Genomic DNA, 27,098 nt, shown 5'->3' with positions numbered 1-27,098 from the left:
ATTAGTTTACGAACCGTTGCGTGCTTTACAATTGGCCAATTAAAAAGTACACAAGAGGTTGATTGGCACATTGCTGCTCTTGTTTCATACTGGTACCTTTAAAGTAAAATTGTGAAACGCGGCTGGTGGTTCACATAATGATTGACAGTTGTGGGCAGGAACTATGAGAAATAAAATTCTCAAATTGAATTCAAATGACTTTTATAATAGGTAAAATACGCCACTTTCACATCAAATAATACATCAATCTGTCACATCAATGACAGATAGGTAATGTCCTCTAACAGACAAAGATAAATTTTTGTGTGTTTTAAAGTGAATTTTCATCAAGAATATTACTCTAAATAATGAAGATCAAATGTAAAGGTCAACGTCAGAAGGACATGAAACTGATGAAAGTGGAACGCTGCATTCAATATATGCATCCTCACACTAAGTTTGGTAATCCTAGGTGATAACTAGATCCTCGTTCGATTTAGTGAAGATTCCATCCTGTTCTGTGACTAAGCTTGATTCCACACCACCCAGGTCAAGAGCTAGCAAGTTTGGTAATTCTTGGTGATGGAATGATATAACAGGCAACACTATGAATGATCCAGTGTATGAAAAGTAAACATCTCTAAACTATAAACTATGAACATGATTTTTCACTCATTAAAGGTGACCACAGACTGTCATGCTCCAGTGTATGAAAAGTAAACATCTCTAAACTATAAACTTTGAACATGATTTTTCACTCATTAAAGGTGACCACAGACTGTCATGCTCCAGTGTATGAAAAGTAAACATCTCTAAACTATAAACTTTGAACATGATTTTTCACTCATTAAAGGTGACCACAGACTGTCCTTTGGCTATGAAATTCAGTGTTTTTGGTAGTTTGGCTGTAATGTCTTCCAACTGACACTGAAAGGCTGCAACTAGCACTTCGTTTGATACATTGAAGATTCCATCCTGTTCTGTGAGTAACTGGGATTCCACATCACCCAGGTCAAGTCCTAGAATGGTGGCCGTCATCTCGGTGTTTGGCATGTCAGTAACCTATATAAATAAAGTAGAGAATAACTCCGTTATTAAGCATAAAGGGGTTATGGTTCTTGTACACTGCACTTCCTTTCATTGAGCTCTACCATTGTATGCAGTATATGAAATTCCATCCGGTAGTTTTCAAGTTATGCACTGGACAAGAAAAAGTAACAAAGGGAAATAACTCTGTCATTAAGCAAACATGGGTTATGGTATTTGTAAACTGTACTTCCTCTAATTGAGCTCTACCATTGTTTAAAACTTTATCAAATATAATCTAGTAGTTGTCATAGTATGCTCTGGACAAAGTTTACACTATTAAACTATGGAACAAGGGGAGATAACTCTGCAACAAATTGACCAAGCGTTATAACCCTTGCAAAGTGCACAACTTCACATTGCTATCTATCTAAGTTGCAAGTTTCAATCAAATTCCTTCAATTCCTTTAATTCTTTCAAGTAGTTTTTAGGTTAGAGTATGGGACAAATACACTATCGAAATAGTTTGCATGCGTAATTGCCAGGGGTAGTATAAACATTTCATAAATGAAACGCTTGATGTTGATGGGACATCTTTACCTTAACATGGCCGCTAAAAAAATGAGCGGCTTCCTGAGATGCAATATCATGTTAAATAAGTTTGTCAAATGGATGAAAAGTTAATGGCAATTTTACATCTTGAATGTGACCTTGACAAGTGGACCCTCAAAATGTGTGGGTCATTGAGATGCACCTTCATGCTAAAATTCAAGTCTGTGCATTGCAAATAGTTTAGGTAGATCAGAGGATTTGGAAAGGAACTTTTGCTCGAGTACATGTATGTTTGTATGTTCCAAGATATAGCATTTACCTCTATCTTTGTAAATTGTGTGGACGACAGGGATTCCTCATTGTTATATCTCTTGCTGTTGACAACAATATTGGTGATGGCAACAACATCCCCCAAAACCACAGGCTCTGCTGCAATGTTGCGCCACAGGCTGACTTTCACCTTCCCAGTACGGTCCTCCACCGTAATGGTCCGCACATTCACCTCTTTGTCATTCACCATTACTGTAGTGGCAACGCTGTCCTGCAAGGAGAAATAACATCGACATCTTTGATGTGGCATAAAGAAGTTTTTGATTGCTTATTTTCAATCATCATCTTTTATGTATGCCAACATTTGTCTGCCTGTAAAGGGGCATTAAATTTGCACACAAAAAAACGTTAGTTATTACCCTGTCAAATTGTAACCCTTGCGATGGTAAATAAAAGTGTGTAGTTGAAACACCAATGCGCCCAAAAGGTCTTGTCACAAATAAATTTGACATTTGACCTTGAAGGATGACCTTGACTGTGTTATGTTACAAATGAATATCTGCAACTTAATGAGATACACATGCATGTCAAGTATCAATTCTGTATCTGCAATAGTTCAAAAGTTGACCTTTGACATTGAAGGATGACCTTGACCTTCAAATGTTACCACTGAAAATTGGTGGCTCCATCAGGTACACCTACATGCCAAATATGAAGTCACTAGCTGTATTAGTAGAATATATGACAATTAAGCTTTGTGACATTGAACTTTGACCTGCAACACATAATCTTGGATGTGGTTAACATTTCTGTAAAATTTAAAAAATCATTTATTCATGACGGGAGATATGTATCAGACACGAACATGTGTACGGCTAGACAGACACATAGGGCGAATCCTGTTACACTCTATCCAATAAGCTCTATGTATGGGTGATGGTATACTTTGTATAACAATTACGCAATCAATTTTTAAGTGTTCACTTTTATATATATACACTTTGAGAAAACACTTAGAATACACTTTGTGCTCAATACAGTCCAAAGGACTTAGAATCAAAGAAGCTCGACCAATAAAAATGAAAAAGTTAAAATCAAACTATTGATCAAACACACACTTAACAATTAAAATCTCGTTTCCAATATTCAAACACGTGTGATGTAAACACTTGATGAAAAAAGTCACAAGTGCTTCTCAAATACTTGCTTTACAATATTTTAACAATGTATCCAATATTCCAAACACCTCAAACTATTGATTATCAAACTCTTGATGTAAACAAAATGTTAATTGATTTTTAACCAGTCTTTAATATGTCAATTCAATACATGTCTGTGAGTGTGAACATCAATAAAAAAATCCCAAATGTACGTGTTTGATAATGGTGGTGAGGGCGAATAGCGCAGTAAAATGATAACCTAAATTTAGCATGCGCACTCGAGTAACGTTAAGTAGAAATGCACGGAATACAACATACATATATATAACCCGAGATAAACATAAGGCTTGGTTACGAAATTATACCATGCATGCTAAAATGAACGAAGACGGATCGTTTTTCCGAAGTCGAATTCAGGCGTCCCCTTGACGCTACGTAATTTGTGCAAAAATGGTTTGTTTAAAAATGCACAGAGAACATCAAACATAAATAACCTACGATAAAAAGAAAACTCAAGTGAATGACAATATATTCAAGTGCATGCAAACGGAACTGCTGATTGTCGATTCGTTGTTGTTGAACGAGGGCCGAGATTTTACAAAATGGCAGGCTCCGGTGTTGTTGAACGATGCCCAGAGTTTTTGAAAAATGACTGACTTCGGACGCTTTGTAAATTGTGCAGATATGTCACAAGACAAAAATAACAATGCACTGCTATGATTGTAAAATACTCAACACATACAATAAGAAATTGAAGGAAAAACAATTTGTTATAGTTGGCTACTTACCAGATATATTTTGTGGTTTGTAGAAGAGTTAGCCCGGATTGAAGCTGGCGACGATTCCTCCGCGATATTTTAGTCGAACATTCAAAATGAATTGTATATAAATCACTTATGATAACAAACGTTTCTCGACGTTAATTTTTTTAATTTCCATACGTTTATTTTAATGAAATAACAAAATAGCACGCCCGACACTTCACATTCATGGACTACTTTTAGCCGAAGTACCACAGAATTGGGCGGGTTTTGACAAGCTGGCGGGAAATTCAATGGACTACTTTTATTACGCGGTACTGCACAATTTGACAGAGGGGTGAGCGCAAGACTGTGCTAAGTGCATTCTTTATTGCTTTACACTTAACACAGTCTTGCGCTCACCCCTCTGACAATATGTAAAAGCATAAATTACTACGAGACAGGATAAATCATTTTTAATACCTTCATTTGACCAAAATGCAAATAATCGAGTTTCAGACTCGCACAATAAATTATTTATTAAGACACATCACACATAATAATTGAACTATGCATGTGGAAAACATGATAGATATGGAACTTCTTTCAGCGCGGCATTCTACCTGAATCAAGGGGTCCGCGAAAAAAAGTGTAACTCTGAAATATGGTATCAAACATGACTCCAGAGAGTTTGCCTAAAGGCAACTCAAAAATAATTAAATTCCATATAAAAATAAAAATACAACTGACTTTGCTAGACTTTGCTTGACTTTGCTTGGCTTTGCTTGGCTTTGCTACACGATTATTGACTTTGCTAGACGTTGAAAACCAAAGATAAACACATGTTCCCTAAAAAAAGAATGTTTATTAAATTTTATAACATCTTAAATAATATATAATTTAATATTAATACATTGGTACATCAAATTTATTGTGGTCGTTTCTAAACAGCAATAGTGAAATGTAAAAAAACCCACTAAACTTAAGGTAATTGGTCCGAGTCAGAGTACCTTTGTTCCTGGGTTTTGAAAAAAATGCATTACTGTATTTTAACATTTTAATATATATACACTCTAGAAATTCTAAATTTGTCAAACATAATTGACTTTGCTACACGGTGCTTGACTTTGCTATATGGTGCCTGACTTTGCAAGACCTTAAAACATAGAATAGATACATTTGCAATAATAAAATCTAAAATACTTATATTAATTAAACACATTAAGGTGTACACGAAATAACATAATTAATGTGATCCTTCTATTCGGGAATGAAACTGTGTAATATATTGGACTAAGTGTAATTGGTCCGAGATTAATTCAGTTTGCTGGACTTTGCAACCTTGAAGTAATGTGATTTTACAAATTTGACACAATATTTGCAATAAATTATACATTTGTCCAACTAAGTATATAAAACTCATCAAAATAATAAAAATAAATAAAAATAAAACTGACTTTGCTTGACTAGGTTTTGCTAGGCTTTGCTGGACTTTGCAATCTTGAAGTAATGTAATTTTACAAATTTAACACAATATTTGCAATAATATATACATTTGTCCAACTAAATATATAAAATTGATAAAAATAAATAAAAATAAAACTGACTTTGCTTGGCTTTGCTAGGCTTTGCTTGACTTGGCTTTGCTAGGTTTTGCAGTGTTTAATAGGATCCATGTGTCAACATTACGGGATAATTTGGACAAGATAGAGGATTTTTCCCCGGACATAGTGGTGTTGATAATAGGAACGAACGATCTTTGCTCGACAGTAAATACACCAGCAACGGTTTCCAGTGCTATTTTGGATTTAGTGGACACTTTAGTGTTTATCTGTTAGTTTTCCCGGTATTCTACAAAAAAGTGAATTCTTGTCCCATTCGACATGTTGTAGACATTCCCTGGTTCAATGAACGGGCTTTCCTGACAAATGCTGCCTTGGCTTCTGGCTTGTCAGTTCTTCCACACCAAAAAGCACGATATTGGGTTCCTAGGGGTTCTGGACACCCGAAACTGCCACTAATGTCCTGGTCGACGATGGCGTTCATCTTTCCCCGGTTGGAGAGCACAAGCTTTACAACAACATCCGTGCCACGGTGGTGTCTGTTCTGAACGTACAAGACCGTCAAGATAAGATATGTTAATCTGTCTTTATTCTTATATTACAACATGGCGGTTCTACACTCATGTACATCTGCCTTTTCTATTTTTCTATGCAGGCAGTGATTACACAATCATGCTTTTTTTCATGAGTTGCCACTCTTGCACTCTTATATTTCATGCCCTGAGAGCTAATAACTCGCTTTTCGGGCAGCGTTTATGTCAGTTATGTGATGTTTCCATGCTGCATATTGTTTACTCATGCCTTGAGAGCGGCTATGCTATTCGGGCAGTGTTTATGTCAGTAATGTGATGTTTCCATGCTGCATATTGTTTATTCCTGCCTTGAGAGCGGCTTTGCTATTCGGGCAGTGTTCATGTCAGTAATGTGATGTTTCCATGCTGCGTATTGTTTATTCCTGCCTTGAGAGCGGCTTTGCTATTCGGGTAGTGTTTATGTCAGCAATGTGATATTTCCATGCTGCTTATTGTTTATTCCTGCCTTGAGAGCGACTATGCCATTCGGGTAGTGAGTGGTAACTGTCTTAAAGTGCAAGAGATGTGATATATGTATATATATATATATATATATATATCTTTGCCTATTTTTATTATTTAATTATTTATTATTTTTGCTGTCTACGACACAGCATATCTGTATCATTTATCCTTCAGTTTTGGTTGTTCTGCTTCTTAAAGAATTACTTCTTTATGGTGCTCAGCCCTCTTTTTAAATTTGTTTATGGATTGAGGGATATATTACATAACATGCACATGTTTCCTTACTGTGCGGTGGTTTAATAATAGCATACATTACTTAATTTCTGCTATTTGCAGATGAGGCCGAAGCGGTCAGCTCCGTCAACTACGGCATCATGTTCGTGCTGCCATGCCTCGCCTGTTCCAAGTCAGCCACAAGTACAAGTGGCCATCCGGTTGAGGTGCCCCCTCGAAAGAAGTCGCGACAGCAGGTTTCCACAAGAAAAACTGTGGGTCACAGGCGTGCCAGCACTACCGGTAGTGGTCAGACCAGTGTTTCCCATACCAATTACATGGAGCACCTGGAAGCTAGTCCACATGGGCAAATGGATCCTGAGGCACCTGCTGTCCACCCCATATAACCAAACAATTTCGTGTCAATATTCCCGGATGACAGTGATCATTCTAGTAGTGATCTGTCTTCTGAAGAAGATTGTACTTTGGATGGTCCGATAGCCCACCACGCCCAGGACATTACGGGAGGTAATGGCCACCCATTTGTGGAGCCTATTTCTACACCGATTGCCGTGCAGGTAAAAAAGTCAATCCAGAGGAAGATTATACAAAATAGATTTGTTGACTTTGCGCTGTTATTGCCACTCCAACACGTGGACTCAAAAAGCAAATTCACCTTACAATTTGATAGGTTTTCACAAGTCAGTCTCGTTCCTTCTCATAGGCCGAAGAAGATCACATCTATCGAGATGTGGACTTCTGCTTTTTACCATTTTGTAGCCATATATGCCACACATTACCCTCATGAAACCCCTGCATTAATGAAATATGCTGAAATTGTCAGGGACCTTGCCCAATGCCCAAAAACATGGCGGATGGGCTTGGCAACAATACTACATGTATATGCAGTTCCGTCTGTACCGTGAACATCAGGTCATTCAATTGGATAGGTTACACACAGAGTTTTGGGTAATGGTCACAACCCAAGCTCATCTGACAGGTCAAAACCGGTCCTTTCGATCAGGCCCGAGTTCCTCCGCTGGACAACCCAAGCAATTTCAAAGGCAACAAAATCGGTTTCTTGACAATACCTGTTGGACGTTCAATGCTAGAGCAGGCAATTGCAGATTAACCCGCTGCAAACATTCCCACATCTGTGGCTACTGCAGACGCCAACATCATGCAGGAAACTGCAGTTTTTCCTCTAAAGAGCAAGCTGCAAACTCGCTCTCCAGCAATCCTCCCGGGAAAGTCCCTACCTTACCCTCCCGTCCACATAAATCCTGAAATGATAACACCTGTCCGGGTAAACATCCTTGCAGGTTACCTTCAAGTTCATAATGATTACAACTACTTGATTTCAGGCTTTAGTCCGGGTTTCACACTTGGTTTCATTGGTCTTCGAAGAGCTACTACATGTGTTAACATGAAGTCATGTATCGAACTCCCTATCATTGTCCGAAATTACATTCAGACTGAATTACAAGCTTCCCGTATCAAAGGTCCATTCTCCTCTAAACCTTTTCCTAACCTTCAGCTAAGTCCAATTGGTCTAGTTCCCCAAAAAAAGTACATCCAAAACCTCAGCTATCCCCCAGGGGAATCATTTAATGATTATATTGACCCCTTTTTGGCCGCAGTCCAATATGCTTCATTTGATGAGGCAGTGAAAAAGGTCCGTTTACTAGGCAATGGCTGCTTTATGGTGAAAACTGATATAGCTAATGCATTTCGTATTATTCCTATTTTTCTGATGATCACGAGCTGTTAGGTTTTAAGTTTGATTCTCAATTTTATTATAATGTATACTTAGTAATGGGCAGTTCATCTTCATGTGCAATATTTGAGACATTCAGTTCTGCCATTCAGTGGGTGGCCAACTCACGACTATTTATCCCCCACATGGTCCATATACTGGATGATTTTCTCATTTTGAGTCATGACCAACATTCTTGTCAAAACCACTTACTTAGATTCCTTGAATTTTGTAACAAAGTTGGTATTCCAATAAAAACAGACAAAACGGAATCAGCCCGACAGGTCATTACATTTATGGGTTTAGAATTGGACGCTTCCAATATAAAAGCAAGGTTACAAGGATAAACTGGACAAACTCAGGCTCCTACTGCCGCAGTTTGCTTGTCGCAGAAAATTGAAACTCAAAGAATTACAGTCCATTCTCGGCCTTCTAAACTTCTGTTGTAATGTAGTTCTTCCCGGTCGCTGCTTTCTGTGCCGTTTGACAGTTCTTACCAAAAAGGTTACACGCCCTCATCATCGCATTACCCTCACAGCAGATAGTAGGAAAGATATCAAAGCTTGGCAATTATTCATTGAACATTTCAATGGAGACATCTCCTGCTGGATCACAACTGGGTCACAGACAGAGGTTTGCACTTGTTCACAGACGCAGCTGGTTCTTTAGGTTTCGGAGCCATGTTTCAGTCACATTGGTGTTATGGAGCTTGGTCACATCACCTAGTTCACCACAATATAACTTAATAACATGTACCATGTGCCTTACCAAGGTGATACAAGTCCTTGTGAAAAGCAAGTCGTATACTAAAATAGGAGATCGCTAATGTTTATTACTTTTCTTATATTAAGCAGCTGTCTCTAGTTTTGAAGTAAAAATACTTAACAATTGTAATTTACACTGATATACCAGGGCTTTTTCTATAGTAATCACGGGTCCGGCTATCGGACCCATTCCCAAAGCAAAATATAAGATATTTTTCCCAATCTTTAGAAAAAAATCCCAATCAAAAAAAAAAAAAAAAATATATATTTTTAGAAAGTCTTTTTACCTGTACTGGTTCATTTTCAACATCCTAATAAATTATGTGATGTAAAGTTTTTTTTATAATTGAACTCGGAAATCATTGATTTTCATCTCATTCAGAGGTCAGTATGAAATATTATCTGTCATGATTTATTGCAATAGATATTTACACTCCAAGGATTGATATTTTTGGGGTCTTTTAAAGGGAAAATAAACTTATATCAAATAATTTCTTAATTCGCAGGAGACTAGACAGCTTTTCTTTTACTGTAACATTTCCTAATTTCGGCATTTTCACGACGCAAAATTTCCCAAAATGTCTAGGGTCTTTTTCCCAAAATGGGCAGAAAAGGCCCTGTATACCATATAGTGTAATAAGGGATTCGGAATATTCCTATACTTTAGCCACAATCAACATCATGCAACATACTAGCTGCTAGTGTTTTTTGGTATTTTTAATAAATAATGCATTATATGGTAAACTGTTTATGTTCATAATCTAAATTGAGAAATATTCTTAACATATAAATAATTCATTATGCCGATTTAATAATTTCAAATATGTTTAGAAAGTCCACTTATTTGGTCGATTAAATACATATGTTTAGAAAGTCAACAAATCAAGTAAAGGGAATTCGAGTCATACCCACGTCGACTGTTAGTTCAGCCTCCTTGCATTCTTAAGTTGTCTTCTCCTGAAACAAATGAGATATTTTGAAAACCGTATCACTTTTATTTCCTTTTGAAACCTTTTTTTTAAGTCTCATGTCATTGAATGTATTGTGTAGATTCTCCAATAGACTGTAATGTGTAGATCCTGACCCATCTCAAATCCACTGACTATATTGTGAAGATTATCCAATCGACTTTATTTCGTAGATTCTGACCCATTGATTAAATTGTGTAGACTTGGACCAATCGACTATATTGTGAACCATTTACTATATTGTGTAGACTTGGACCATTGACTATAGTGTGTAGACTTGGACCATTGACTATATTGTGTAGACTTGGATTATTGACTATAATGTGATGACTTGTACCATTGTCTTTATTGTGTAGACTTGAACATTGACTGTAGTGTGTAGACTTGGACCATTAACTATTTTGTGTAGACTTGGACCATATACTAAATTCTGCAGACTTGGACCATTGAGTATATAGTGCAGACTTGAACCTTATGAATATTGTGTGTAGATTCTCCTACAATGTCCATCACCTTAAAATAGATTGGGGACTAACCGTAACACATAAACTGGCCGGACTCTGCCAAATTGGCAACATCTGAGGCCCAACTTTTCCATGTTTTTCTTTAAAACTAGACTTCATGACCACCAATAGCAGGCAATGGCTGTAAGAACATAGTTGACACCATGAAGAGCCATGGGCTCCTTCAGTTTTTAAAAGTAGTAAAACTGATATTCAAAACAATAAAAACTATGGATTATCTAAAACGCATACTAGGAATCTGGGCTTTTAAAACCGACAATCTACTGGTCTAGGCCAATTTTTACTACACGCGGACCTATTTCACAAACAGAAAATGGTTAAACAAGACCTGTCACAGTATTTGACGAATGCTCCCGATGTGATAGTGTCTTTCAATTATGTCAGTATATAAAAAAGGGAAGAAATAGCAATGAAATGTTCATTATGTCTAAAATATATGGAACAATTTCATTCATTTCATATTAACATTACTCACAATTATGTATGCAATGGTTATAATAAAATTTGTAGTTCAAAAACTCTTAAATTGTTAGACAGCTCATATGGAGGAGACATGGTGTTTGGTAGATAGAATCTCTTGCATGTTACGGATGCAGTGGAAGTGGTGGCTACCTTATGCAGTGAATGTTGTACACATAGGAATGCGATTTATTCTCGTCAAGCGTCTCCAGCAGCATAGACCGAACCTTGTCCAACTCACTTTGAGGCCATCGCGACGTCCACGCTCTATCTCACCAAGGAACTTTTCCCTGCAACATGGCATGTCGGTATCATATACCTCTAACAAGTTGTTAACTATCTTGTTTGTTAAGTGATGTAACTGTGACGGTATTAGTCGCTCCAAAAAAGTGTGGCCATTGTTTATTCGTCGATCTTTCAATTATACAAGCAGATGGCCTAGGAAGCTGTGATAAAAGTGCACTCGCTAGTTTCCTCAGATGTCTGGATGCCGTTGTTAGCATAATCTTCTAGACTTTATGCCTGTTCATATACCGAAGGTTCAATCCGTAATCAATAATGTAATTAAAAAATATCAATTTAAGAATTTAATTCTAAATTCAAGATACCAAACAGAACGTGCGTAAACGACAAACATATTTTACAAAACTTAAGTACATGTACAATAGTTTGTAGATACTTAGTTGCTATGAAAACCTTTAACTTTTGATTATACAAAATTATTTTACAAATCATGATTCATCATGATACACTCAATCATACTGAGTGCGCATGCGGAACAAAATATGTGACAGGAAAAATATGCTTTCGAGACAATTGCAAAGCGTGGAAAGGATCGAAATTTCGGGGATTTTTATCGCCCGACGGGAGACCGAAGAAGAATAAAAATTCTGGGGAATTATTATCGCCAGACGGTAGACCGGGGAAGGATTGAAACTCCGGGGAATTTTTATCGCCCGACGGGAGACCGGTGAAGGATCAAAACTCTTAGGGATTGTTATCTTCCGATGGGAGACCGGGGTAAGAATAAAAAATGATGGGGGTTTTTGTCCCCAACCAGAAGATATGGCATGTATGTGTAAATAATTATTGAAACAAAGGTTTTTCTCAAAATTTGCTGCTATGTCGACGGATGTGTTGCACTGCGACTTGTTCACAGATGCCTGATCTCGCTCGCTCTGGAGGATGGTTGCTGCCACTTGTGATTTGCAAACAGCTTTAACCAAAACAATGTCAGCCTAAAATACAATACTTTCTCCTATTTGTTCAATGCCTATTAAACTAGTTAAAACGAAAAAGATACTCACACTTTAATATTATCAATCAGATACGCACATTATTTAATATTACGTTTTAAAAGAACATATTAATCAGCCTTTTCATCAAAATAAATAATAAACCGACGATGGAATGTACACTATAGTTAAACTGAATCATATTCGCAAATGTAATGTTATTTCCCTGATATTTACAAAACATTAAATTTGTTTGTCTTCGGGAGAAAAGCTGAAACCAGTCGTTATTGGCAAGGCACGTGAGCCCCGATGCTTTGGGTCGATCTCTGTGGACAAACTGCCGGTCAAATACCACATCAACAAGACCGCATGGATGCTAAGCTGGTGCTTCGAAGACTGGGTAAAAATCGCTTGACCGAAAAATAATGGCTGCGAACAGATAGATCCTCCTCTTTGTAGACAACGCATCCGTAACATCCGGACATCACGCTGAGAAACGTGAAGCTGCTGTTCTTTCAAAAGAACTTCACTTCAATTTTGCAGCCCATGGACGCTGGTATTATTCAGACATTAAAATTAAAGTACAGAAAGAGGCAGCTTGTACATGTGCTTGGTGAGATGGACAAACAGTTCACAGACCGGTCAAGAGATCCTAAGGGTTTTGAACATCTTACAGGCCATCTATTGGATCAACTCATCCTGGAACGAAGTGAAGGCAGGGACCATTCAGAAAGGTTTCAGGAATTGTGGATTCGGGGACAATATATCATCTAGTGCAAGTGACCATGAGGAAAGTAACCAGGACAGAGATTATATTGACGAATATGATATACCACTCGTTGTATTGATGCTGTCGCACGATCTGTTCAGTTAGGACTTAAACACCCTTGCTGACATTGACAGCAATGTGCATACGTGTGACAACTCCATGACATGCTGTGGCCGCCCTGCTTCAGACATTCTTAGTTAGATGAGGAACTTCCAGTAACCTGGATGATGACTATGAATATGAAGAATGTGTAAGATCGGAAAAAGTGGTTTCACTAAGTGAAGTGAGTGTAGTTTGGACACAATAAAAGCTTTTGCTCAACAACGCTCACAGAATGACATGCTTGACATGATAATGTCTGCTCAGGATTTGTTTATGAACTTGAAATGAAAGTAAAACAAACAAAAATGACGGACTTTTTACTTTAAAAAGTGAACTCGAAAATGTATATGTACATGTAGTATTGTATTTATCTAATACATTTTATTTAAAATTTGAAATAAAGAGGTTTTATCTACATTTATATCCAACGTTCTTTAATACTATTGATACAGATGATATTGAGTGTGGTATGAGGTGGTGTTTAAGATACATACTTGATCTTTGAACAAAACGTAAGTGGTGGACATGTCAAACCTTGTTTAATTGGCCACCTTTCTTAAGTAGCCACTTTGATCTTTTCCTAAGGGTGGCCACTTAATACTGGTTTACTCAAGAAACCGGTTGCTTGCTAAATAAATATATTTCTTCTGCTTAACTTACTGGTATATAAATTTGTATCGGTTTTCAATAAAATATTTACTTTTTCCCTTATAAATAATTTGTACAAGTCTTAATGTTTTATCTGTTCTGTTCTGTTCATAATTATATCACAACATTGTAATCATAATCTAAATCTTTGAACAGCAGTGTAACATTCCTTACCTCCTGTAAAAAAAATATACAAGCCCATCCGGAGCGCTCAATGTGTGTTGCGTTGTCATGCACCAGTCAATTGTAACCACAGTCCCCCAGGTGCGGGGTATACCGGGGGAAATGGGCCGTGTTTTTACCTTCCAAAGTGGCAGTGCCGAATGAATGCGATGGTTTTGTCTTCGCGCCCAAAATAGCCGAGAATGGGCATAACCTAAGGTCCCTGGGGTGCAGGGGCATTTGGCGGGGATTTTACCAGCAGTTATTCCCCGCAGAGCAGGGCTTTTACCCGGGCTTGGCTTGGCCGAAAGTCAAAGTCCCCACTAATCCCCACTAATCCCCGGTACTTTGGGTCCGTGGTTACGATTGACTGGTGCATTACTAGGGTATGATGATATCATATCGTAGAATTGCGGTGAGGAAGAGCGGGGCCGTATCTTCGTGAGTGTGCACCACCACAATGCTCAGAGCGTCCGACCTAGCCTGCAGTCCATCTAGTTTCGCCAAGAGTTTAGTTGTAAATTTCTGATATCCGTCCATATTTATTATATTTAACTAGCTTCCTTGAAACAAATTACCTACACCATCCATTAAGATTCCAAAAGCTTTGATTTCGAACTGTCATCCCAGACTTTTATGTCACGATTTTTCAAGTGAAAACAGTGTGGCGCGAGTATAAGAAAACATCAAATATTCACATGCGAACATTCTTTTATGTTACAATAAATAGTTTCTCTTTAATATTTAATGTATCAACCGCACCGACGGTCTCTTCGCACTGTCGTTTAACCTTACTACTGTTAACGATGTCTATCTCGAAGCTTGCTGAAGATGGCCGAGTTGTTATGAATGCGTTTTATTTGTGTCTAATTCTGTTAAATCATTATGCCAGTGTACTGTAAAAATGGTTTGAAAGAGTAAACAGGTTTTCCCAGTATGGTGACCTCTATGGGGGGGATGTTCTTGTCCCCTACAACTAGTCGGTACTCGGCCTGACCTTCTCTAGAGAGTCTTAACCATAACACGACCACAAAACTGAAAACCTTGATCGTATCATATCACTGGTTTCCAGACACGTTGAATTTTGTGGAGTTATATGCATACTTTGCATACCAAAGAACTTTCCAAGTGTGGTGATCTTTATGAGATTGTAGGTGTAGGTCTCCCTGCATCCCCATCTATGTAGTACACCTGTATTTTCTAGCGAATACCAGACCCGGTCGAAAGACGTGATTTGTATCGTTATTTTCTTCACTTTCACTCACGTTAAAAGTACTTAAACGAGTTTCCAATTGTTGTAATGGTTTACTAGCCGCAAACAAAACACCTACTATAAGCGGTACTCCGCCTAAATATCTCTTGGGTACCATACCCAGTCGGAAAATGATTTTTGTTGAATCATGGCCTATTTTGAAAGTGGTTTAACAAGTAAACGAGGTTTTCCAGTATGGTTTTGATATGGGGTGGTAGGTGTACATGTCCCCTACAACCCCTTCTAGTTGCAACTCCGCCTCAACTACTCTAAGGGCAAGATTTTTGTTTGACTCATGCGTTCTTTAGAGTGGTATAATTAATGAGGTTTACCAGAATGGTGACCAATGTGAGGTTCGATATGAACGTGTGTCCTACAGCACTATATACTAGTTGATATCCTCTTTAGTGAGTACCATCCCCGGCTGGAATTCTGTCCTGGCGTCAACTTTCTATTTAATTTTGTCGAACTTTGAAAGCAGTTTTAATGAGTTGACTTATGTTTTTTTCAGTATGGAGACCTGGGGTCGTAGATAAACGTGTCCTTAAAAACAATTTCCATGTGATTCTCCGCCCCAACTTCGTTACGGAGTACTAGACCTAATTTAAATACATGTACATTTTGTAGTAAGAAAAAATGCATTTTTTCACTATATTGAGCGATTCTACTTCGTTGAGATTAGTAAGACTGAAACAATTTATAATAATAATATTGTTACGCTGAGGGCATAGGTACTCAGTTCATGAACTTAATCAGCCTTGATCTGTATTACCATTGCATTGCCTGATAATTCATGTGGACTTTCATTCGTAATTTGCAAGAGCGACGGAGGAGGCTCATAAGGTGATGATTTCATTATGTTTACAATTTGAGATAAAGGATTTTATAGGATGAAGTGACAAGTTTTGGTTTTAAAATAACATTATTAAAGCATTATTAATTAGTTGAATGATGTTCAATTAAAGCTGCAATTTCACAGATTGAATGTTGTTTTTTTTCTTTTTTGCCTTGTAACGTGCCAATTTGTATGAAAATGGGTGAAAACCAACGATATAAGACTGTTGATAAAAAGCAGATCGAAAATTTATTTAATTTACTTAAAAAATGACGTTTAATGCATTTTCCTTAACCTGCTAGTAACGCTTAAGGCCATTACACATCAAATTTGGAACAGAAATATGAAAATCTGCGATCTGCTCTATTGTCAGCAGTCATTTTTCACTAGTTTGCAGATATTTACACAAAAATTGGCTCATTCCAAGACAAAAAATAAAAAAGCAGTTTCCAAAACGTTAAATCTGCGAGCCTCAAGAAATAAAAATTGTTCCAGATAAGGTTTTTTTTATAGCTAGAAAGTATAATTTGGTTCAATGGTGCTTTTGTTTTCACTTAATACACAGTCACCTCCGTATTCTAATTTACATCTTTGATTTAAGTTTTTTTGCAGTGTACTTCTTGAAGCATATAAATCACATGTTACTTTCGTTTGTTTACATTCAGCCGTAATCATGAACAATTAATGAGGTAGTTTTATTGGTACCAGATGCTTTACGGTTGAAAAATATTCTGGCGATTGCCAGAGTTGAGCCAGGGTCGCCATTTAAGTACAATAATACTTGGCAGTAGTCAAGGCCATACGACCACGAAGGCTACTGACACTGTCAAGGAATTGAACAATATTTGTGTTTAACGTGCGAAATCATTGGAAGTAGAGTTGTGTCTCCTGCATATTCATTAAAAGAAGATCTGGGCAGTTAATTGTCCTACGGTATATATGATGTTTAACGGAAGAAAGTACCGTAGTTGTCGACAATGACATTCACCAAGATTGAGGAGAGCCCCTATTTATTATGGAGTATGCATAATGTCGCTCTTGTCTAGCTTACCAAGTTACATGAGAATACCATTGTAACGTGCGACGTCAAACAAGGCCAACAGATCCCTTTTGAGAAAAGCATTCTCGACCCTGAAGGGATCTGTTGGGCTTGCATGTTGGCCGCGCACGTTACAAATGAGGCAGTGGTGGGATGAAGACAACTGCCGGACCGGAGAGCCTAACTCACGAGTTTCGCAGGACACGACTTGGGACGGAGGGGAATGTTATGTAACGGTCCGCTGTAGGCGGATGTGCGTTTATAGTACAATATTCCATAATAGGCGGAAGTATTTTCATGGTATGTATATTACTTGGTTAATAATATGCAAAGTAGCAAATCCCGGGCTGCGTGTGGATTTAGAGATTACTGTTTATAAAGACCACTGGACCCGTTCAGGGTCGAGCATGCTTTTCTCTGAATGAATGTGTTGATGTTTGTTTGACGTCGCGCGTTACACCATTAACAGTTACAAAGTCATATCAAATACAGAACTATAAAAAACAAGAGGGCCATGATGGCCCTAAATCGCTCACCTGAGTAAATGAGTTTATCCTTTGCAATCAATATAGCTTGATATTTGTTCTCAAAGAATATTGAAAAACATACTGGTCAAACATGTTGCCTGGATAATCACGGACAGGACTTGTCGCAGTTGCCTGCACACTGACAGGTCTTGTCACAGTTTCCTGCACACTGACAAGACTTGGTGATTGACTACACTCTGACAGGATTTTGTTCAGTTGCCTGCACACTGACAGGACTTGATGATCGACTGCACACTGACAAAATTTGATTCTCATACCTGCACACTGACAGGACTTTGTTTAGTTGCCTGCACACTGACAGAACATGATAATTGACTGCACACTGACAGCACTTGGTACAGATACCTGCACACTGATAGGACTTTTTTTAGTTGCCTGCACACTGACAGGACTTTGTTCAATTGCCTGCACACACACAGGACTTTGTTCAATTGCCTGCACACTGATAGAACTATGTTAAATTGCTTGCACACTGAAAGAACTTTTAGTAAAGATACACAAACAACAAACAGTGCACCATCCAATAAACTCAATAAACTGCCTTACTGCCTTAAATGAAATATCAGAACACATTCAGCACCTTCCACTTATATCATTGCTTCTTTCATCTAGGTCAACATCACCTTCCTTCACATGTTCAAAATCATTCTTTTCTTTAAATAAATTTAGGCTTATTCACTTTCCACACAGAAGATAAGATTGTAGCTTAGAATAATCTATATGAAGTTTACAATAATCTACATGAAGTTCAATGGAAAAGTCTGATTAAATTTACCATAAAGTAAAAAATGAAATTTCTTCTAAAGAATAAAGTGTATAATAATTTATAAGTTATCTGAATCTATGAATCTAAAAAAAGAACAATAATTACCTAAGAACTGACTATATTGAAGACTCAATAAAATTTAAAATCTATTCCCTTGTTACTTAAAATAGATATTAGTGGAATCTCCAACAAAAAGGGAGACCATATAGCAGGACTTGTTGCCCTTGCTTCAAGAGTAAACTTTACATAACTATCAGATTTTAACATTTTGGCCATTTTGTTGTTGTTTTGATCCATCTTGACACCTTGTTGTATTTTTTGTAGAGGGTCACCGAATGAAGCTTTCTGTAAAGTTAAATTAAATTTGGACTGGTAGTTTTAGGAGATGTTTTTAAAGCAAAACAGGAAGTCAGCCATTGTGTTGTTTTTTAAAAGCAAAATAGGCAGTTGGCTGACAGACTGAGTGATGGACGGACTGACGGACGCTGGACAAAGACCGATCACAATAGCTCACCTTCAGCACTTTGTGCTCTGGTGAGCTAAAAATAATCTTGCACTGCATGCAGAAAATGAGATGAAAAATGGGCAATAACGATTTATTTGGTGACAGTGGAACAACATGGCAGCAGCATTTTACTGTCAGAATATTTATATAAACAGGAACCATATAATTTCTTAAACTGAAATAATATCAAAAACTGTTACAAGAGAAATAAAATACAGTTTGCAATACCTTTGCAAGTAGTGTATTCATACACCTGGTCCGGTATTCATAAAACTTCATAAGTTAAATTCTCAACTTGAGTTGATTTCCTTAAAAAATCATACACAAACTAAAAGAAGTGCTTTTTCAATGTATTTTCAATAAAATCATTGCAAAATAAAGTATTGCAGATATAATTAAGTCATTATATCATATGATATGATACTTAACTAAGAAAAATGATTTATGTTTGTAATGACTTAAGAAGTTTTATAAATACCGGCCCAGGAAGTTGGAACATCTGGAAATCAAAGCAGACAAGAAGGTTATTTTTATCATTCAAATACAAAACTAGAAAAAAAAACAATGATGTGAAAAAAATAAGAACAAAATCATATTTTGATTAATCACTTATGAATTAATTCTCAGTGAACATATATGTATTAGTTTTTCGAAAAAGGCCTTTAAGGCAAAAACTCAATACTGGCTTTAATCAAAGGGGGCTGCCTATTATGCCTTTTGATAATGCCTTGTGTTTCTCTCTCTAAACTCACCTTCCAGTGTGACTTTAGAACTCCTTTTTAACAGTTTGTCAAATACAGCACCATGCACAAACAATTCTTACATTTTACTTTTGATGTCGTAATACCCCACACTATTACTGGGGTTGAGAAAACTGTCAGGCACAAGACAGCGGGCATGCATATTTTTGTTTGTATGGTTTGTTACTCGAACCACTAACTTGATTTCTTGTCATTTTTCAAAGACAAAAAAAGGAGTTGAAATAAAATAATCCTCCATTTGTGTCTGACAAAGCTGTAGTGAGTCTAATAATGATGTCTAAACCAGCAAATCACTTTTATGCACTTAAAAAATGCACTTAAAAATAATTTCAACTTGACAAAATCCATCACAGAATGATGATTTTTTTCCTATTAGTGTTACAGTAACATATTAATGTGTAGTGTTCAGAAGACAATGTTTAAAGTCATTCACATAAGACTTGAAAGAGAAATTATTGCAAAAATAAATAAAAACTGAACTTATCGACACAAAACAAAGGGCCTATAGTTCAGAACTTTTTTGAAATAATAAAATGTTACCAGCATCATTGTTAACTTGAAAAGGCGGAATATTTTAAGATGTGCCTATATATTTCAATATATGAAATACATAGTTGTCTCAAATGTTGTTACAAGTAATGCAGATCACAAGTGTCCATGATACTTCCAGAGCAGAAAAGACTTGAAAGTTAACAACCATGATGTGAACAACCCTGTTAACATTAAGTTCTAAACAATCCGCAGAATATTGCTTAGTTCACCAGTCTGGGACTTAAACGCAGGTAAAAATCACATTATAAACTACATTATGCAGCATTTTTTTTTTCTTGAGCTTCTAAAATTTGCAATAGTAATGTTAATATCCATCGTTGACTCGGAACTTGTGTTAGACACATTTAGCAAAGAGTTTGCATTGCAGCTCACATCACTGTAGCAATCTGAGTCCTCTTCCAAGTCCCCATCCACCTTAACCACACACGCTAACAGTGGATGTTTATGACGACACTTGAAGAACTCTTTCTGACAGTTTAACACATAGCGCTCGTACTGGGTGTCTAGCTTGTGTGCCTTGGCGATCTGTTCAAGGCGTGCTGGTACTTCGAGGGCCTGGGCACACTTGACAGAACAAACCCAGTGTTGAAATGGCACACAAGTGTTTCCAAGATAAGGGTTCTTGAATGTGATCACCTTGAAACCTGGGGAAAAATATAACATTAAGTTTAATCATATTTATATGTCTTTTTTTAGGGCGGAAACAATCTCAACACAATTATCTCAAAAGCACTTATGACAATTCTCAATCTTAATCTCAACTCATTTTACAACATAACAGCATACCATGGTTCAAAATTGTATAAGTTTTTTCTCTTTTAAAATGCACAATCTTCTTCAATAATTTGGTCAAAATCATATAGAATAATAATTCAACAGCAAAAATTGAACTTGAGTCCAATTTTCTAGGTTTAAGTTATTACTCAAGTAAACTTTTTGCACTTAAATTAATTTTCTTTATAACAGTTTGCATTTTTAATATTAACTGTATACCAGTCATTGAAATTAGACATTTGGATGAATAAGCCTGAATTCCTTTACTATCGCTTGACATCAGTTTTTTTAACAAGCCCTGCTGCATAATATTCAGAATTTAAGCAAGCCCGGAAGACATTTTATCAGTACAGGGCTTGCAGGCTAGTGTTAATTTTGCCCACTGAATATACACATGTATTTTGGTTACCAAAAAAATTACTCAATTTTTATCAAACGTTTTACCTTGTTTGTTGCTGAGACAAGCTTTTGGGCAGTTCTGGCACACATTAAACATGTCATACACACCACACAGATAGTCCTTCAATACCGGGGCTACGTTCTCATCTGTGAAGAAGTTCTTTTTGCTCCCAACGAGAGCCTTTGCTGCCCAGAAAGACAGTGACATGGGTCGTTTGGTAGACATGACCCCTGTACCATTCATTTCCATAATCCTGCAGTAAATGTCAGTATGGTACCACATGAAAGTTGACTTGAAGTAGTTATGATTGCCATGGCGATGAACTGTCTCTAAGCTCTGCATTTGTAACAGGAACCCAGGGAGCGCGTCAAGCAGGTTGTTGTCAAGAAGGAGAGTGCGTAGATTACGACAGAATGTCAGTGTGTATGGGATAGACTGGACGTGTAAACGGTTATTGGTAAGGGCGAGGTACTCAAGCTTCTGTAGGAAACCAATGTCTGGAGGTATGTCGTACAGACAGTTGTATTTGAGGGACAGGTATCGAATATTGGCACATTTGAAAATCTGAAAGCAAAATGCATATATTATGCACAATTATGAGACTTCAAAAGAATGAGTTAACAGTTTGCTGTTGGCACTCAAATACCTGTTTAAATGTAATAAAAAAACAGCATGTTGTTTCATTTAGCCAATTGAATATCAAACAAATATATTTCTGTTTTAAAAGTGCTTCCCAGTTCAGTTATGAAGCAATGCATCTTAAGAAATTAAAACAGCTTATTTTGTTTGCAACAAAAATAACAATCTGATAACACAAAAAGACACAATTTCCTTGTTGTGCAGTATTGGAGTGTTTTCGTTGTTTTCATTTATACATAAATTTAAAACTCATAATGAGAATCAGTAGGCAGTGTTCTTACTGTGCAATAAGAAGCATGCAGTTAAATACCAATGATATTCAAATAAACACACAGTAAGATTTATGTACTTGTAAACAGTTAACAACACTCAATCCTAGTGATTCAGATCATACATACCTCGCACAGTACATGTACATTCATTGCATACAATTTCAATTACACCGGTAGTTGCTGCTGTATCTATTACTTCATATAATTAAATGATCACTAAGTGTAGTCTATTTAAAATTCAGACAGACACACAAATTGAAATCTTGGCCCCAAATTTGCAAAATATCTTTATTCCTTTACAAGAGGATAAAGTTTAGCTCACTATTTTGGATGGTGTCATTTGTGTATTTCTTTAGAGTGTTTGGACTTTATCGTGATGATTATCACAGTAAACTAAATTTTCTTTAGTAAAATCAAGATTAAGTTATAAATTTGGCTGAATAAAATAAGCTACACTGTACTTAAGCTTGTTATGCTTAATATTTGGAGATATTGGGGCTTAATGATTGGTGTATTCAAAAGTACAGGCAAATACTATACATTGGGCAGATTGTTAAAAAAAATGTTAGAGTTAACAACACTAGGTTTTCTGCTAAAGAGCTATAGAAGGGTGCTGCAACCTATCCTTCTTTGGTAGCACGCTTCTGCCGTCATAGAATTGAATGCTTAAGATAATCAAACATTTCTTTGGCTTGGATAAAAACTTATAGCATGACAATAAATTCATACAAACTTGACATATTTGGCTATTTAATAATGTTTCAATTCAGCACTTTTCATCACATTTTCTGTAAAATTCATTACCAGATGTTAAAATTCTTTAGAGCCTGACCCACTGTGCCCTTTTTTCTTTTTAAGCACCATGTCCCTTTTCTGCAGCACCCTGCCCTTTTTAAAAATAAATGGCTAAAAGCCTAACCCTGAATCAAGAGATAAACAGCATTATTGTTCACAATTTAGGATGATGCAAAAATATGTTATTTTAACTCATTACTGATTAGACTTTTAAGAGACTTGCTCATGTTTTTGGCCCCAATTTTTTGTCCATGCAAATGCACCTGAAAACACTAACGTTATAATTATTTTACTCTTTGATACCAAAATTGCAGAAAAAAAGAACAATTTAAGTATAAGAAAATATCTAAGATTTAGTGGGGTGCCAAATGGCCAGTAAAGTCAAGAAAAATTGACGTCATGACTGCTAGGCCACAAGAACTTTTTACCTTTTAAGAATACATTAATAACATAACATAATAATGTCAAACAACCAATTACACTACAACAAATCACTGAATCCTGTTAAAAATTTTGGTCTTCAAAGACAATATTGGAGCAAACATCAACATTTGCTGAAGGGTTGAAGCTGTCCGTATCTTAGTTTAACACTCCTAATGGTATGCCATACTTTATTTTGTTATACAATAAGAACAATTTTCAAAACATGAGCGAGTCCCTTTCATGATCTAAACATAAATGCAAATGACTTATTAAAGGAAATATCTCGCAAAAAGATATAACAAAAATTATTAGCACTCTTTTGGAGAATAAGTACCCACCAAGCTATTATTTAAAAAAAAACACACATTCATATACAGGGTAATACTTTTTATATGTGAAGTCCAATGAGTTCAACATGAAAATGCATTGAAGTCTAAAAAAATTAATTATTAGCACCAATCTATATTGTACGCCTTTAATAGTAAAATATTTATGACGTGCGATCATGTGCTCCTTGACATTATAACAGGACTGAAGCTAAAACAGCTGTTTTGTATCTTATAAAAAATACTCAACTTCACTCAATTAAATCCAGCTCTTTGCAACCATTCAAAATCATATATATATTATATATATAGACAAAGAAGGAAGTTGCCAATCCATGGTTTATAGATCCTTGATAACATGTGTATACCTCTTTAGGCAGTTTGTTGTCCTCTCCATACTTGAAAATACTGTCTAGATGAAACTCTGTGAAAGCGTTCATGTTTATGTACATCGTCAACAGTGTTTCTGAAAAGAAGCATTAACTGTCGTTAGGATTAAAGTGCACAAACGTAGCGAAAAATAACAATAAATGTTAGAATTTAAGTGCATACATGTAGACACAAATGGAAAAACATGCCATTTTCTGACATTTGGCAAATACATGTAAATTACAAACACAACAGCAAAAGCTAAAAACAAATTTGAAAACAGTACATTCATTTTAGACTTGGTGGTCAACAAAACCACATAGGGCAGACTATTAGAAAAGGTAAATTATACACCTAATACTGCTAGTACATACATGTATAGGCATTTATTACATAAATGTGTACATAAACTTGTCCAGCATAATAGCACACAGTCGAAACCCATTGGCTCAATATACCAGGGACCGGACGAAAAACTTTGAGCCTCGCCAATATCGGGCCAGCCGGGAATGTTAACATAGAGTAAACAATCTTTTAAATCCAGTTCAAACCAACAAAGAAATTAAGACAAGCAATATCAAGCCATCTGATTTCAACTTTATATGCTCAAGAAAACACAATACCACCAGATCTGCGGAGGAAATGTTTGTTTTCCCTCTCTATTTCGTCCTTGACCAGCTGCATAAGGTAGCGTGGACGCTGATGGAGAGCCACATACAGGTACCATAGCTCCTGTGGGATGTCCTGCAATACACAGATATAATAATGCACTCATAGAGGGCAACATACAGGTACCATAGCTCCTGTGGGATGTCTTGCAATACACAAACATAATAATACACTCACAGAGGGCCACATACAGGAACCATAGCTCCTGCGGGATGTCCTGCAATACACAGATATAAGAATGCTCTCACAGAGGGCCACATACAGGTACATTAGCTCCTGTGGGATGTCTTGCAATACGTACACAAACATAATAATACACTCACACAGGGCCACACACTCCATAGCTCCTGTGGGATGTCCTCAAAACACAAACATAATAATAATACGCCAACAGAAGGCCACATATACTGAGCGAGTACCTAAATTGGAACAGTACCTAAATATGGAACACCCGTTATAAAAGCATTTTCCGATCATGATTGGTTTATTTACGATTTTAATCAATTTAGATGCTTGTCTTTGATACAAGTTTCAAAGAGCACCATACTCCGGTAAGTATTTCAAATGCTGGTATCATTTAAAGTTTTTCATGTTCAAATGTTAATACATCATGGCACACGGGGGAATAACATTCATGCTTGCCACTATCACAGCATACTGGTACAGTCTGTATTTTTTTACTTAAATCGTCAAATTTTACTGACAAAAAAACAAGCTGGAAATAAAATAAATTATTAACTTACTAAAACAAAACATGTAGCAATAATTTTAAAAGGATACATAAAAATAAAAAAAGAATTAAAACTGGTTCATATTTAGGTACTCCGGTGACAAAAATGGCAGTCCTCAACTGTGAGGTTAATAAAGTACTTTCATGCAGTTTGGTCGTATCTGAAAAATACCAATTATATCAACCAATAGGTCTTGAATTCTAGTATGCTGACTGAAAATTTTGTAGTTGTGGTGCAAGTCTTACTAAAAAGATTTTTTAAAAAGTGGCGAAAGTGTTCTGATTTAGGTACTCACCCAGTGGTTACAATAGCTCCTGTGGGATATCCTGCGATACAGGAATATAATCTTACACTCACAGGGAGCCACATAATACAAGAACAAGTATTATGGTGCCTCTCTACATGTATATTATTCAGTATTCTCCGGGTACAAAGCATTTTGCTGGTAACCAGCATAAGCTAAATAGTTAAGCAAATTCATGTTCCATTAGGATGATGAAACCAAATCAATAGAAGACTTGAGGAAGTCAAAACTTGGCTATCTTACACAAGTATGGTGAAAAAAATTACTTGCATACCTTCAGAGGAAACACTCTCTAATGATCCTGGAATAGCTTGTTTCTTCACTTTAAATGTTTATAGTTATGCACCAGTCAATTGTAACCATGGCCCCTACTGGTCTGGTGGGATAGCTGGGGAAATGGGCCGTGTTTTTACCTTTCAGGTTGCCCCGCAGTGCTGGGTGAATGCCGTGGTTTTGTCCTCACGCCAAATATAGCGGGGAATGGGCCTTACCTAGGGTCCCTGGGTTGTGGGGGCATTTGGCAGGGATTTTACCAGCAGTCTTTTCCCCCCCAAGACAAGGATTTTAACCGAGGTTGGCTGGACCGAAAGTCAAAGTCCCCCTTATTTCCGAACCTGGGGGCCATGGTTACAATTGACTGGTGCATTAAGATCATTTATTTATGTAATTAGTTATTGATGGTGAACATTGACTTCGACCATGTTTAAATCACATTTATTAGCAATAATAACATTTTATTTCAAGACACTCCGTGTAAGTTTACATTAGTTCAGAAATGAGGTTAACATTAAAACCAGTGACAGTGTTTAACACTGTTTAATAATGATATCACTAAAAATCACATACGAAACTTGCAGTGTCTCCCTTTTCTTCGCGCTCTTTTAGCTTGTTCTTCCATTCCAACCATTCCTCTGGTTTTTCATTAAACCTTTTGAAGAGCAATAACTCATAACCATTGAAGACATTACACATTTCTTGATGTCTTTTGTCACCTAATTTTGTTTACAACATTTTCGTTTCAGTTCCGTGAGTCGTGCTTGATTAGTTACCTTGTATTTTTAATCGATTACACCCGGTTCATATTTCCTTAGATAATTATAACATACTATTCATGAATATTGAATAAATATAAAGAAGCTTAATTGATTTAATAGTTTGTGTACTGATGTCTGTTTTCTGTCCCTGACAATACATAGTTACTAATTTGTACGC

General features: G+C 36.6%; 2 protein-coding genes across 2 annotated transcripts; both read right to left on the bottom strand.

Moving 5' to 3' along the window:
• Positions 1–309: 309 nt before the first annotated feature.
• LOC128208786 (uncharacterized) lies at positions 310–3,795 on the bottom strand. The gene is made up of 3 exons (XM_052912386.1): positions 3,776–3,795; positions 1,877–2,098; positions 310–1,041 (listed from the first exon to the last, which is right to left on the bottom strand). The coding sequence occupies exons 2-3, from the start codon at positions 2,075–2,077 to the stop codon at positions 820–822; spliced, it is 423 nt and encodes a 140-aa protein (XP_052768346.1). The 5' UTR covers positions 2,078–2,098; positions 3,776–3,795; the 3' UTR covers positions 310–819.
• Positions 3,796–18,948: 15,153 nt separating this feature from the next.
• LOC128208783 (uncharacterized) lies at positions 18,949–27,096 on the bottom strand. Its single transcript, XM_052912382.1, has 5 exons — positions 26,733–27,096; positions 24,806–24,926; positions 24,182–24,279; positions 21,403–21,922; positions 18,949–20,828 (listed from the first exon to the last, which is right to left on the bottom strand). The coding sequence occupies exons 1-5, from the start codon at positions 26,856–26,858 to the stop codon at positions 20,434–20,436; spliced, it is 1,260 nt and encodes a 419-aa protein (XP_052768342.1). The 5' UTR covers positions 26,859–27,096; the 3' UTR covers positions 18,949–20,433.
• Between the last annotated feature and the right edge of the window lie 2 nt (positions 27,097–27,098).

This window comes from Mya arenaria, chromosome 11 (genome assembly GCF_026914265.1).
Source record: "Mya arenaria isolate MELC-2E11 chromosome 11, ASM2691426v1".
In the NCBI taxonomy this organism is placed as follows: Eukaryota; Metazoa; Mollusca; class Bivalvia; order Myida; family Myidae; genus Mya; species Mya arenaria.
Note: the sequence above shows the minus strand (reverse complement) of the source record. Positions and strands in the feature narration are given on the sequence as shown.